Source organism: Cetorhinus maximus, chromosome 4, assembly GCF_964194155.1.
Source record: "Cetorhinus maximus chromosome 4, sCetMax3.hap1.1, whole genome shotgun sequence".
NCBI lineage: Eukaryota > Metazoa > Chordata > Chondrichthyes > Lamniformes > Cetorhinidae > Cetorhinus > Cetorhinus maximus.
Window position 1 is genome coordinate 73,702,335 of NC_135882.1, and position 15,146 is coordinate 73,717,480.

A 15,146-nucleotide genomic window follows, 5' to 3' on the forward strand; every position below is an offset into this window, starting at 1 on the left:
ATCATGCTGCCACAAGCCAGCGCTAGTGGCCCGCAGCAATGTAGGTGACCCACCCGACCCATCTTGAAACACAGACCAAGAAACCTACCACGTGCGCGAGTCAAAGGGTGTCAAGAAACCCCACGGCGTAATGAAAAAACCACACCCGTCATATACAGGTACTGTACCACAATTTGTTGTAGGGTAACAGCACAAACAATGCTGCCCTCGCATTGCTGGAACCTACCCAAATGACTCCGATTGAAAAGCATGTCCATCATTCGCGATTTCGCTGTTTGCGAAGTTTCCAGGGAACATAACCCCCGCGAACAGTGAAACTTTACTGTATTCCCCTCTTTAGCCTGTAACAATTGCAACATCGCCAACAAATAAACTAAATGAAGACATGTGTATAGCACATAGATAGTTGCCAATCTATCTATTTGCACTGATTTGAGTTAAAATACGCACAAATAACAAAACTAAAATAAATACTTCATTTTAGTCATGTGAAGACTGTTATTTTATTTAGAAACATGGGCAGAGTTTTCTGTCTGTCAGGTGAGCCCGACCCAATCTCCGGCGGGCGGGGAGACGATCCCCGCCGGAGAAGCGGGCCCCGCCGCCATTTTACGTGGGTGGGCCAATTAAGGCCCACCCAGTGTGGCGCCCGGCGGGAAGATGCACTTCCAGTGCGGGCGGGCAGGGATTCCCCAAAATCGAGAGTGCGCTCTTTCACGCATGCGCACGAAAGAGCGCACATCTCCCTGAGGCTAAATGCTGCCTCAGGGAGATTGCTTCCACTTTTAAAACTATTAAAAATAGAAAAAAAATAAATTCTCTAACATGTCCCCCTCATGTGACAATGTCACATGAGATGGGACATGTTCATAATTTACATAATAACTTTATTAAACTTTTTAAAACTCCGCATGAAACCTCATCCCGCCGCTGGATAAGGTTTCATGTTTTCTCTATTTGCCGCTGGGGCTCCTGGCCTGCCCGCCAGCCTTAAGGTTGGATGGGCAGGTCCTTTAATTATTTAAATGATCCTGTCAACGGCCTCAATTGGCCATTGACAGGTCGGCGGGCCCACAGCTGATTTTGCTGCGCCCCCGCCTTCCTGAATATTTAAATGGGGCGGGATGACGTCGGGGTTCCGCCTGATGTCATCCCGTGTCATTTTACACGTCGGCGAGCGGGCCCCGCACCCTGCTCACCGACGGCAACATTCTGCCCATATATTTCTAAAGGATCTTGAACATTATACACTGGAGTTATGGTACAGCGCATGTAACCGGTTAAGATGTGCAAAATGCTTAGTTCTCAACGACTATGTCAGAATTAGGGTGGAGTGTATCCGTACAGAATTTCACAAAAATGGTGCTGCAACGATGCAAACACATTGGGCCCAAAATTGGATCAAGCCATTTTTCAGACATCCCTGGCAGCAGTTTAAAATAGATTTTGGCTCCTTTGAGATATAAATAAGGGACTATTTTAGGCGCCTTGCCAAAATTGGATTATAATTCTTAAAAAGCCAACAAGTTTTTTTTTATATAACTTAAAATCACTGTGGTGGTACAGAGGAAGCACAGTAGTTCTCCACCACAGAATGTCTGATTGGCTACCTCAGCCCCCACACACCTAAGTTCTGCTGCAAGTGAACTAAGTGGTGTAATATTCAAGTTCTTAAAATGGATAAGTGGCTTGTACAAGTATGACAGGTATCAACAGCTTAGCAAATGTTATCACTTTAAATGATTATCTTAGAAAACAAAACTTTTTGGTGGAATATTTAGCATACACATTTGGCCTTTCTGATGTTAAATTTCAGATTATTAAACACATTGTTTATTTAAGCGCATTAAAAAGTTAGCACCAATTTAATAACTCCTTGAGCTTGTTGAGAATAACATTTAACGAAAGCAAAAAAAGCTGCGTGCTTAGAATGTCGCATAATAGAAAATTAGGATTCCCGTAACATTTCCAGAAAGCAAACAATTTGATAACTTCTGGCACATAATCCAAAACTCTTTAGGATTTTTAATTCCTCATCTCTTTGGTTATCCAGCATGGATGAGTATATTGTTTGATAATGCTGCTTATATGGTTTTACATAGATTAGAATCAGCTCCTTTATTTGTTAGCCTATTTGGATTAATAAATATTTCCCTATCTGGTTTCTTAGCAAAAGATGAAGTGATATTTGTGCTCATAATGTGTCAGATTAGACCACTACAATAATGTTTCCACTATCTGCTATTACTGGCAATATCATGAATCTACAAACAATACACAAGTTTCCACTGTTCTAGTCTATTTTCTATTGCTCTTGCATTAGAGTTGAATGTTTTTCATTTGTGATGCAACTTGGCCAGCCAACCAACTAAAACTATTAATCAGCAGTTTTACTGGATCATTTCCAACTGACATTTCACTTTCCATTCTCATGTGAGATTGTGATCTTTCAAAAATCCACATTTTCATTGCCTTTAAGCAAAAATCAAAGAAGTCAGAATTGAGAAAATGTTAATTGGCCCAACAAAGCTAATTACTGTCAAGTACATTATCTTTCCAAACAAGTAATCTGGTTGGTCTTGTAATACCCCAGTGTTTTTATTCACCTACACAACTTGCAGCTTTCAAATACCTTCCATGTGTCTAGCATGCTACTAACACCAAAAGAAAATTTGCTATATTTAAAATTAATAAAATTGGATTTGAAACATTACCTGCATTTGGGAAGGAGTTCCACATCATCTATATTGCTTTCATCTGGCTTTGCTCCATTGGGATAATTAATTATAGAGCCCAGATAGGGTTTGTCTGAGTGGGCTAAAGAACCATTGTAGTTGTTAGAATGACCAGGAACATCTTTTCCTTCTGGCTGCATAGGCTGTGAAAGTCAAATCAAGTATAGTGAAAATAAAAGTGCACTTATATTTTTCTTGTAGTAGTTCAAGAAAATTATTCCTTCAAAACTCCATTGAACAAACATCAAAGTCATTTGCATGTGCATTTAAGCAATACTAAACCAAATTCACTCAAGTCCAATATAAGAATATTTTAACACTTGTTTAATATCAAAAGACAGTAAGAGCTTCTTTAAATATATAAAAGAGAGAGACCAAAGTGAACATAGGCCCCTTACAGAATGAGGCTGGGGAAATAATAATGGGGAATCAGGAAACGGTAGAGGAGTTGAATAAATACATTGCATCAGTCTTCATGGTAGAAGGTACGAATAGCATTCCAAAAATACTAAATAACCAGGAGGCAAAAGTTGGGGGGGGGTGGGGGGAGAAAATAAATACAATAACTATCACTAGAGAAAAAGTGCTAGGGAAACTAATGGGGCTAAAGGCCGATAAGTCCCCTGGACCTGATGGGTTGCATCCTAGGATATTAAAGGAAGTAGCTACAGAGATAGTGGATGCACTGGTGGTAATCTTCCAAGAATCCTTAGATTCTGGAAAAGTCCCAGAGGATTGGAGAACGGCCAATGTAACACCCTTATTCAAAAAGGGAGGCAAAAAACAGATAACTATAGGCCAGTTAGCTTAACATCTGTCACTGGGAAAATGTTGGAGTCTATTATAAAGAATGTAATAGCAGAGCATTTAGAAATACATAATCTAATCAAGCAAAGTCAGCATGGCTTCATGAAGGGGAAATCATGCCTAACAAATTTATTAGAATTCTTTGAGGAGGTTACAAGCTGGATAGATAAAGAGGAACCAGTAGACATAATATATTTGGATTTCCAAAAGGCGTTTGATAAGGTACCGCATATAACATTACTTAATAAGATAAGAGCCCATAGCGTTGGGGGTAGTATATTAACATGGATAGAGGATTAGCTAATCAATGGAAGACAGAGAGTTGGGGTAAGGGCAGCATTTTTGGGATGGCAACCTGTGACTAGTGGAGTTCCACAGGGATCAGTGCTGGGTCCTCAATTATTTACAATATATATTAATGACTTAGATGTAGGAAGTGAATGTACTATCGCCAAGTTTGCAGATGACACAAAAATAGATGGGAAGGCAAGTGGTGAGGATGACACAAGGAGTCTACAGAGGGATATAGACAGGTTAAATGAGTGGGCAAAAACTTGGCAGATGGACTGTAATTTGAGAAAATGTGAGGTTATGCACTTTGGCAGGAATAGAGGAGCTGACTATTATTTTAAATGGAGAAAGACTGCAGAAGGCTGCAGCATGGAGGGATTTGGGAGTCTCTATGCATGAATCCCAAAAAGCTAACATACAAGTTCAGCAGGCAAATGGAATGTTGGCCTTTATTTCAAAGGGAATGGAGTATAAAAATAGGGAAGCCTTGCTAAAACTATAGACGGCACCAGTTAGACCACACCAAGAATACTGTGAACAATTTTGGTCCCCTTATCTAAGGAAAGATATACTGGCATTGGAGGCAGTCCAGAGAAGGTTCACTAGGCTGATCCCGGGGATGGGGGGATTTTCATTTGAGGGCCAGTTGAGTAGGTTGGGCCTGTACTCATTGGAGTTTAGAAGAATGAGAGGCGACCTTATTGAAACATATAAGATTCTTAGGGGGCTTGACAGGGTAGATGCTGAGAGGCTGTTTACCCTTGTGGGAGAGTCTAGGACCAGGGGACATAATCTCAGAGTAAGGGGGCACCCATTTAAAACTGAGATGAGGAGGAATTTCTTCTCTCAGAGGGTAGTCAACCTGTGGAATTCTTTACCAGAGAGGGCTGTAGAGGCTGGATCATTAAGCATATTCAAGGCTGAGATAAGACAGGTTTTTAATCAGTAAGGGAATCAAGGGTTATGGGGAAAAGGCAGGAAAGTGGAGTTGAGGATTATCAAATCAGCCATGATCTCATTGAATGGCAGAGCAGACTTGATGGACCGAATGGCCTACTTCTGCTCCTACATCTTATGGTCTTGTTTCATTCTATTTTCTTAAGTTTAAAAAAATATATATTTTCTCAGTCTCATGGACCCTTGTGAGATCACAAAACAATTACAAAATGCTCAAGAGCCATGTACTTCTTATCAAGCAACCAAACTCTCACCTTCTGGAAGTGCTTGCAGAAATCAATTTATTTGCATTAATTAGGAACATAGGAATAGGAGTAGGCCATTCAGCCCTTTGAGCCTGTTCCACCATTCAATAATATTGAAGCTGATGTGTACTTTAATTCCACCTACCTGTCTTGGCTCCATAATATTCTTGGTTAGAAAAAAATCTTCCATTTAAAAATTATTAATTGAGACAGGATCTTTGTAGGAGAGAGTTCCACACTTCTACCACCCTTTAAATGAAGAAGTGTTTCCTAACTTCCCTCCTGATTGGACTGGCTCTGAATTTAAGATCTTGTCACTTTACCCTAGATTTTCTCACCAGCAGAAAAAATTTCTACCTACCTTTTTAATTCCTTTCAAAATTCTAAAAGCCTCAATTAAATCAGCCCCTAACCTTTCATATTCCAGGGAATATAAGCCTAGTTTATATAATTTCTCCTCATAATTGAATTTGCACTATACTTCTTCTAAGACTAATATATCTTCTTTAAGGTGCAATGGCCAGAACTGTACATAGTATTTCAGTTTTTGTAACATTCTCCCCATGATAATCTAGCCCTCTAGTCATAAAGACCAACATTCCTTTTGTACCTGACTACTACATTTTAGTGTACATGAATTCCTAAACCTCTTTGGGTCTCCACTGCTGTCCCACTCGATTATAATTAAATACATGCTCTCCATTTAACTAAAACTTTCATGTCTCCTGCGGCTCCATCACTAATTTTCTCCAAATGAAATTTTCCGTAATTTCCAAATACTTACATACAGGCAAAATTTTAAGTTACACACAGTGAGATCACCATACTTTCAATTTTGTAATCCACAATGTCCATACAATCCAAGTGTGAGAAAAGTACTTTATCGCTACTACAAGTTGTTGAGCCAAAATTACTTTATTCCCTTTATGGTGGTTCAATAATAATTCAAATATTCAGAAAAATCAATCTACGGCATCTCCCTTTAAAATGTGGTATCAAACTCAGTTAAAAAAAATTATGGACTAAGTTAGCTGTACCCACACTCACTAAAAATAAAACATTTCCAGCAGATGAACTCCACAACAGTCACCCTTCATTCTTTCCTCTGCCTTAAAATTATGTTCTCCTGTCAGCCCAGACTCTGGCAATCACTTTCAGCAGCCTTGAGTATGTGCTGCTCTTCTTCCAAACTTTACTTTAACCTGTGTGTCAGATATGGCTCAGTTGGCAGCACACTTGTCTCGGAATTACAAAATTCTGGGTTCAAGTCCCACTGCAAGGCTTGAGCATAAAAATCAAGGCTGATACTCCAGTGCAGTACTGGGGGAAACATTACGTGGTCAGAGATGCTGTTTTTCAGATGAAACATTAACCCGAGGCCTCCATCTGTTTGCTTGAATGGATGTAAAGATCCCACTATTGCGAAGAAGGGCAAGGGAGTCAACCCTGGTGTCCTGGCCAATATTTATCTCTCAATAAACATCATTACCACATTGTCGTTTGTGATTGCAAATTAGCTGTGTTTTCTACACTACAACAGTGACTACAATTCAAAAGTACTTCAGTGGCTTTATGCACTTTGAGACATCCGGTCGTCGTGAAAAGCACTATATAACTGCTAGTCTTCCTTTTTTTCACCTCATCTTTATAACATTCCTTTTCCTTCTTGTGTTGCTCCTTCTCAGGCTCCATTTTCAGCATTTCTAATTTGCATGCATGTTCGTTTTTTATTAACTTTGTCTTGAAAAGTGGGTGACGCTGGCACGGCACACTTCTTGCCCATCCGTCACTACCCTGAGAAAGTGGTGGTGGTGGAGCTTCACCTAAAACTGTTGTATTCCTTGTGCTCGTAGTGTTCGTGCATATTAGGTATGACATTCTGTCTTGCAATGTGATCGTTTCCACCCTAGTGGTCAACTCTGTGTTAAGCATCACCTGATGTGGTTCAGGAACCTGGCATGGCACTCTCTGCCGCATTTGCTGCAGAGGAAGACAGTGGGCTGAGAAGGTGCAGGATTTGCTGGCCTAGATTTTCTCTGGGCACTCTTCTCAGCCACCTGAGCTTTTCATTTCTGTTTGCATTTTCCAATGCCCTTTCAAACAGTCAGCCTCCAGAAGATGTGGACATCAGTGAATGTCTCCCAGTTATCAGTGTCATCTTCATATCTCACTTGCAGGTGTCCTTGTAGTGGAGGTATTAATGCCCAGGAGTTGTGGCACAGAGGCCATATCACCATACAGAAGGTCTTTGTGTATACAGCCATTATCCATTCACTGAGTACAGCCAAATCAGCACAGATGTCGCCTCAGCAATGAGTATATGCTGATGGAATTAGCACGCTTCAGGACCATTGAGTTGATGACCTTGTCCTATCAAGGGTCATAACAGCAGACCATAGCCCAAATCACTTATGGACATATTGAACTTTTAAGTAAGCTATGTGTTTTTTTTTAAAAAAGGACATGCAAGCAAAAGCTGGCTGAGACTGTTGGACCACTTGCTGGAAAATTCCCATGTGGATTACACTTGGCCAACTAGTCCAGAGGACAGAATGGCGCACAGAAAATGGTATCAAGGCCTAGTTCAGATCAAGATCAAAGGGAAAGATGCAATGCAAAAACTGAACGGTAATCTCCTGTGGTTGTGCAGATAATGAAGGCTAATTACCATCTTAGCAGAAATCATCTCCCGTGAGCTATATCCCAGACTGGGGACATGATGTAAGTTGGAAACAAAACAGATCTGGGCGAAAGACATGTTTGTTTTCTCCCTTCCAGGAATACACAAGAAAAAGGTTTAAAAAGCACTGCAACCCTAGTTCTGTGTGCTAGTTTTGGTGTTCCAGGTGTGGTATGCGAGAATGTGCTGTGAAGGTCATAGCTGAAAAACATCAACTAGGCATCCCTACACTTTCAGGTTAAAAAAGTCATCTCTCTCTGATTTCTGGAAGGATGTCACAAGTTAGCAAGCCACAGTCAAAAAAGAAACAGGACAACTCCTTTCAGCTAACCTGTAGAACCAAGAATCTCCAAACCAACTGCTCAAGTGCCCAAAGTCTGCACTACTGGAATCATCCAACTTAAAGGCAGCAAAGTTTCATCATCCACTCCTCACGGACCAGCCAAAGACAGATTTGTATATGTTTTCAACTTTTATTCTGGACTCACTTCTCATTTCTAATCTGAGTGTATGTGTGTTGCGTTGTTAATATTTTTTTCTCATGTTTCAGTAACTAATAAACTCACTCTTTCTTTAACCCAAGAAAGCCTAGTTAAATTAGCTCCTTTTACAACATTAATACATTTGGACTAGGAAAAGGTATCCAATGAGGGAAGGGGTCCTTTTTAAATTAACTTTGTTGCAACCAACCAAAGAGGTTGAATAAAGAAGGGAAGCCAGTTTATCCCTCCTCACCCGGGACCATAACAATTTGGGGTACCTTGTCCCGGATCATGGGCTGAATTTTCCCCCCAATTATGGCCCGCCCAGCCTGACGCTTGCCTGGAAGCGCTGAGCGCTCCCTGTGCAGGCGGGAGGGGGGGAATTCCTTGAGTCGTTCCCTGCGCTCTTTTGCATATGCGCGTGAAAAAGCGCAGTGATCTCCCTGAGGCACAGAGGTGACTCAGCAGGATCGGTTTGGCATGTATAAATTTAAATAAAGGGGAATAAAACTTTTGAAACATGTCCTCTCATGTGAAACTGTCACATGAGCTGGAACATGTGAAAGAATTATTTATAAAATTTTATTGACTTTTAAAACACTTCATGAAACCTCATCCCGCCCGTGGATGAGGTTCCATGAAAAATGCGAAGGCCACCTGAGCTCTTCGCCTGCCTGCCAACCTTAAGGTTGGACGGGCAGCTCAGCTAATTGAATTAATTACTATTTAAGTGGCCTTAATAGGCCTTTGACAGTTTGGCAGGTGTGCAGCCGCCTCAGCTGCGTGCCCACCGAATTGAAAATCTAAATGACGCGCGGTGATGTCGGGACACCGCGCGTCATTTTACGCATCGGCAAGCGGGCCCCACCCCCTCTCGCCAACCGGAGAGTTCTGCCCCATAAAAAATTGGGGAACCTCACCAGGGGACCAGTCATAACAGAGTGGGGGCTCATCCAGGATCATAACAAATTGGGGAACCTCGCCAGGGGACCGATCATAACAAATTTGGCAGGTCTGGCAGCATCGGTGGAGAAGAAAAGAGTCGACATCTCGGGTCCACACGACCCTTCAACAGAACAGCTGTTCTGTTGAAGGGTCGTGTGGACCCGAAACGTTGACTCTTCTCTTCTCCACCGATGCTGCCAGACCTGCTGAGTTTTTCCAGGTAATTCTGTTCTTGTTTTGGATTTCCAGCATCCGCAGTAGTTTTTTGTTTTTATAACAAATTTGGGGTTCATCGAGAAAATTATTCCCACAGATGAAATGAAAGAATTAACATGGGGAAAATTAATTATTCCTTTGAAACTAATATTTAAAAATGCAAAAAGGCTTCCTTGAGTCTGTATTACTCAAGTGTAGGAATGTCCACATTTGCTGCCAGTGCTTTTCTAGGAGAATTAGGGGAAGTTACTTTTGAGGATTTAAAAGCTCTGTTCCTTGAACAGTTAAAAGATTTAGTAATTTCACCCAAAAGCCAGAAAACCTGAAATTTTAAAAGGGGTGGCCAACGGTCTACAGGCAGAAATTGAGGATGATGAAACGGATAGAGTAGTGGTAGAGAGATTAAAATTGGAGCAGCAGAAATTAAGATTTCAGGCAAGAGAAAAGGAAATGGAAAGAGAAAGAGAGAGAGAGGAAAGACAGGAAAAGGCACAGAGAGAAGAGAGAGAATTTCAGGACAAAGAGAAGGGAAGGGAGTTTGAACTAAAACAGCTCGAGCTGAGGGGCAGGAATCCTATGTCCCTTTGAAGACACCACTGGCTCAGATTTAAGGGCTGAGGCAATCCTGTTTGCTAATTTAATCCCTGAATTTGATGAAGCAGAGGTGGAAGCCTTCTTCATCTCTTTCGAGTGGGTAACACAGCAGCTGAAGTGGCCAGTCCAACATTGATCCTTATTACTGCAAAGCAAACTTTCAGCGAAAGCTCACAAGTTTACTCCCTCTTGCCTGAGGAAAGTGCCACTGACTGAGGCAGCAAAAACGGCTACTTTAAGAGCGCGCCAGCTAGTGCCAGAGGTGTACCTCAGAAATTCCATACCCCCAGGAAACATCTTGACCAGATGTACATGGAATTTGGGGCCAGGCAGATAGCTACACTGGCTAATTATTATGAGCTGATCCAAAAACCCTTGTTCCAAAAGAGACCCTCCTCTAGTCACCCAACTGGAAAGGATAGAGGTGGAGAGAGTGAACGGAAACTGAGCACCCATGGGAGAGAAGGAAATGCCGGGGGCCCTGCTCAGGGTAGCAACGGTGGTGCTGATGAAAAGTGAGGCCAAGAAACTTGTGTGTTTTAACTGCCGAAAGGTAAGGCACCTCTGGGCCAACAGCTGGAACTTATGGGAAAAACAAGTGGGATTTATCGGAGCACATACAATCTGAGCAGAGAATGGGAGTTAGTCAGAGACCATTGCAGACCAGGCTATGGCTCTGACTGCGGCTGCGGATCCCTGCAGAGGCACTCCTGAGAGTGCAGATGAGGTTAAATAAATCCCTGAGAGTCACAAGGATTTTGTATCCAAAGGAAGGGTGGCCACATTTCCCCAGGGTGAGGTGAGTAAGCCTGAAGTGATAGGGATACAGGGGCCAGCTAAGCTCTACTGCTGGGAAAGGGCATGACCTTCCCACCAGAGAGTGCAGTAAGTGGCAGGGTGTTGGTAAAGGGGATTGAAGGAGAGTACATGTCCATCCCCTTATACTGGGTACATCTGGATTGCGGCCTTCTGTCAGCACCTGAGACCGTGGGAGTCATCCCCAGTTTGCCTGTGGATGAGGTCGACCTGCTCTTCGGAAACAGCCTTGTGGGATCAAAGGTAATATCATCCCCAGTGGTCTTAGAGAAGCCCACTGAGGTCAGGGAGACAGAACAGCTACAGGAGAAAGTGCCTGGCATTTTCTGAGACTGTGTGGTAACAATGTCGATGGACAGACAAGCTCTGTCAGACGAAGCTGAAGTGGCACTGCAGACAGAAGACCCTCCGATCAGGTTATCTAAAACCCTTCTCAGGAGTCTAAAAGACCCTAAGGAGCTAATAAATAGATCTTCCTTGGTAGTGGCCCAATAAGTTGACCCACTGTTAATTTGTAAAAACATTGGCTCAGACTGCACACAATGAGGCTGAGGCAGAAGCAGTCCCTGAATGAGGCGCTGATATGGAAATGGAAATCCCCTCACAGACCTACAAATGAGGAGTGGTCAGTGATCTACTAGGTAGTGGTGGCAGCCGGGGTACCATAGGGAAATATTGTGGCTAGCTCACGAAACTCCGATGGCTGGATGTGTCGGTATATGCAAAACCCAAGCCCGCATCAGCCAGCATTTTTACTGGCCACACTTCCACAGGGATGTAATTAAAGTTTTGCAGAACCTGCCACCCATGCCAGGTTGTGGGGAAACCCCAAACTGCAATAAAACCTGCACCTGTGATTCCCATGCTAGCTGTTGGGGAACCATTCAGCAAGGTGTTAGTGGACTGTGTGGGGCCCCTGCCCAAAACAAAAGGGGGCTACCAGTGTATCCTTATCATCATGGATGTGGCTACCTGCTTCCCAGAGGCTATTCCCCTGAGAACCATATCTGCCAAAACAGTGGTGAGGAAATTGGTCCAATTCTTTACCAGATATGGTCTGCCCACCGAGATCCAGTGGGATCAGGACTCAAATATCATGTGCAAAATATTCTAGGGAGTCATGGGTAACCTGGGCATTACCCAGCTGAAGTCTTCAGCATATCACCCACAGTCGCAGGGGGCGCTTGAACGGTACCACCAGACCCTAAAAACAATGATCAGGGCATACAACCACAAGGTACCCCCGGACTGGGATAAAGAACTAGGTTTTCTTTGGTTCGCTACCAGGGACTCACCCAATGAGTCCACCAGTTATACTCCGTTTGAATTAGTTTATGGACACCAAGTAAGAGGGCCTCCAAAACTAATCATGGAGAGGTTTGTAGAACAGAAGGAGGAAGTCTCCATGCTGGCCTACGTAACAGTGTTCTGGGAGCAACTCATGAGAGCCTGTAATGTGGCATGACAACACTTCAAAATCTCCCAAACAGCTATGAAAAACAGGCAAACATGCTGGGACCTGAACTTTTCAGCCAGGAGACAGTGTTAGTGCTCCTACCAATACCAAGTGAATCCTTAAAAGCCCGGTACAGTGTCACAGAATCACAGTGCAGAAGAGGCCCTTCGGCCCATCGAGTCTGCACTGACACGTGAGAAACACCTGACCTACCTACCTAATCCCATTTACCAGCACTTGGCCCAAAGTCTTGAATGTTATGACATGCCAAGTGCTCATCCAGGTACTTTTTAAAGGATTTGAGGCAACCCGCCTCCACCACGCTCTCAGGCAGTGCATTCCAGACCGTCACCACCCTCTGGGTAAAAAAGTTTTTCCTCACATCCCCCCCAAACCTCCTGCCACTCATCTTGAACTTATGCCCCCTTGTGACTGACCCTTCAACTCAGGGGAACAGCTGCTCCCTATCCACCCTGTCCATGCCCCTCATAATCTTGTACACTCGATCATGCCCCTCAGTCTTCTCTGCTCCAATGAAAACAACCCAAGTCTATCCCATACAGAGTAGCAAAAAAATTCGGGGGAGTAAAATTTCTAATCGAGAGCCCAGGTCAGGGGAAAAAGCAAAGGCTGTGTCATGTCAATATGATAAAGCAATATCACGGCTGAGAAAAGGACAAGCAGGTAACGGTGTATCCCATTACTACCGACCTAGAGGGTGAGGGTAGCAGTGGGGATGAGTTGGAGGGAGGCATGGGCGAGGCCCACATTGAAGCCCCTACTACCTGGCTAACCAACACAGAGATACTAGTGAACTTAAACTCCTTATTCACTCATCTAAGTGCAGAATAGCGAGCAGACTTGACGGGCTGCTCACTGCATTTCAAGGCTTATGCAGGGACAAGCCAGGCTGCATCACACTAGCTCTACATAATGTGGCTGTGGGAGAGGCCTGTCCCATAAGGCAACATCCCTATCGTCCTGTCCCAGAAAAGTTGCCCAGGTTCAGGAGGAAATTAACTACATGCTGGCACACCGACTAATACAGCCTAGCAGCAGTAGCTGGTGCTCTCCGGTTGCGCTCGTGCCCAAGACAGGCGGCTGCACAAGGTTCTGCATTGATTAGCAAAAAGTCAATGCAATGACTTAAGCCGATTCCTACCCGATACCCTGCCTGGAAGACTGCATAGATAGGGTGTGTAAAGCAGCCTACATTACAAAGATAGATTTACTCAAGGGATGCTAGCAGGTTCCCTTGACTGTCTGTGTGAAGGAAATCTCTGCCTTCGTAACTCCGGATGGGTTATACCAGTGTCGAGTCATGCCATTTGGACTCCAAAATGCCCCTGCCACCTTTCAAAGGCTGATAAACCAGGTAATGGTGGTCTTATCCAATTGCATAGCATACCTAGATGATCTCCTAGTGCACAGCAACACCTGGGAAACTCACTTAGGGCAACTGGCAGCCCTCTTCCAGAAAGTACAGTTATCTAACCTAGTAGTCACAAAGATCGAGTTTGTTAATGCTCAAGTGGCCTATCTAGGACATGTAATGGGTCAAGGACAAGTGCTTCCCAGGGCTGCAAAGGTACAAGCAGTAGGAGAGTTTCCCATTCCCACAACAAAACAGGAAATCATGCGGTTCTTGGCTATGTGCCTGTTCTACCGTAAGATCATCCCAGATTTCAGCACAGTGGCTGCCCCACTGACAGACCTACTACAGAAAAAAGGCAAAGGTAGTATGGACTGAGAAATGCCAGACAGCTTTCAAAAGATTGAAAGCCATTTTAATAGGCGAGCCTGTGCTGCAGCTCTAAACTTCAACTAAGCATTTAAAGTATCCATCGATGCAAATGACATTGGGGTAGGGGCTGTTCTCCTCTAGGAAGATGAATCAGGGACAGAGAGACCAATCGGGTACTTCTCCAAAAAACTAAACAAGCATCAGAGACAGTAGTCCACAGTAGAGGAGGAAAGCTTTGGTTTATGGCTGGCTCTCAAACACTTTGAGATAAATGTCCAGAATGGATACAAAGAGACCACAGTCTTTGCTGACCACAACCTGTTAACCTTTGTGGAAAGGTTTCAGACACAGAATGCCAGGTTATTCCATTGGAGTTTGTTTCTCCAACCGTACCACCTAAAAATCACCCACATTGCAGGGAAATCAAATGTTCTATCTGTCAAATCAGACGCCCTGTCAAAATCTTAAAGAGATCCAGTTAGAACTGAAGAGATGACACTGACTAAGGCTCGGAAAATGAATGTGTGTGTGTGTGTGTTCATTGTTTTATAATAATTTTTATTCTTTTTCTCCTTTTGTAATAAAATGAGAATGAATCTCATTTCACTCGTCATGCGGGGGAAGTGTCATGACAGCGGAACATAGCCGAATTACTTACGGACATATTGACATTTTAACCAAGATATGTGGGGATTTTTTTTTAAGAGAAAGGACATACAAGCTGGCTGAGACTGTAAAGTAACCGCTTGCTGAAGAATTCCTATGCGGATTACACTTGACCAACTAGTCCAGGGAACAGAATGTCAGACCTAAAAAGGTGTCAAGGCCTAGATCAGGCAGAGACACTTCAAAGGAAAAGGTGCAATGCAAAAACTGAACTGTAATCTCCTGTGGTTGTGGAGATCTTAGCAGAAACCATCTCCTGTGAGTTATATCCCAGACTGCAGACATGATATGAGTTGAAAAGAAAGCAGATCTGGGCAAAAGACATGTTTGTTTTTTTCCCTTCCAGGAATACACAAGAAAAGGGGTTAAAAAGCCACTGTAACCCTACTTCTATGTGCTAGTTTCTGTGTTCTAGGCCTGGTGCGAGAGTGTGCTAGTTTTGGTGTTCCAGACCTATTGTGTGAGGGTGTGCTAGTTTTAGTGTTCCTGGCCCGGTACGCAAGGGTGTGCTG

General features: G+C 43.3%; 1 protein-coding gene and 1 long non-coding RNA gene across 4 annotated transcripts in view; one reads left to right on the top strand and one right to left on the bottom strand.

The window, feature by feature from the left end:
• Positions 1-15,146, top strand: part of LOC144679694 (uncharacterized) — a 352,834-nt gene that overhangs the window by 253,889 nt on the left and 83,799 nt on the right. The window lies entirely within an intron of this gene.
• The window catches only part of LOC144679688 (ATP-binding cassette sub-family C member 9-like), a 311,571-nt gene that overhangs the window by 130,211 nt on the left and 166,214 nt on the right, over positions 1-15,146 (bottom strand). For all 3 annotated transcript variants that reach the window (XM_078540318.1, XM_078540317.1, XM_078540319.1), the window contains one exon: positions 2,715-2,878. In XM_078540318.1, the coding sequence (XP_078396444.1) occupies positions 2,715-2,878 (164 nt within the window). The remainder of the gene's footprint in view (positions 1-2,714; positions 2,879-15,146) is intronic.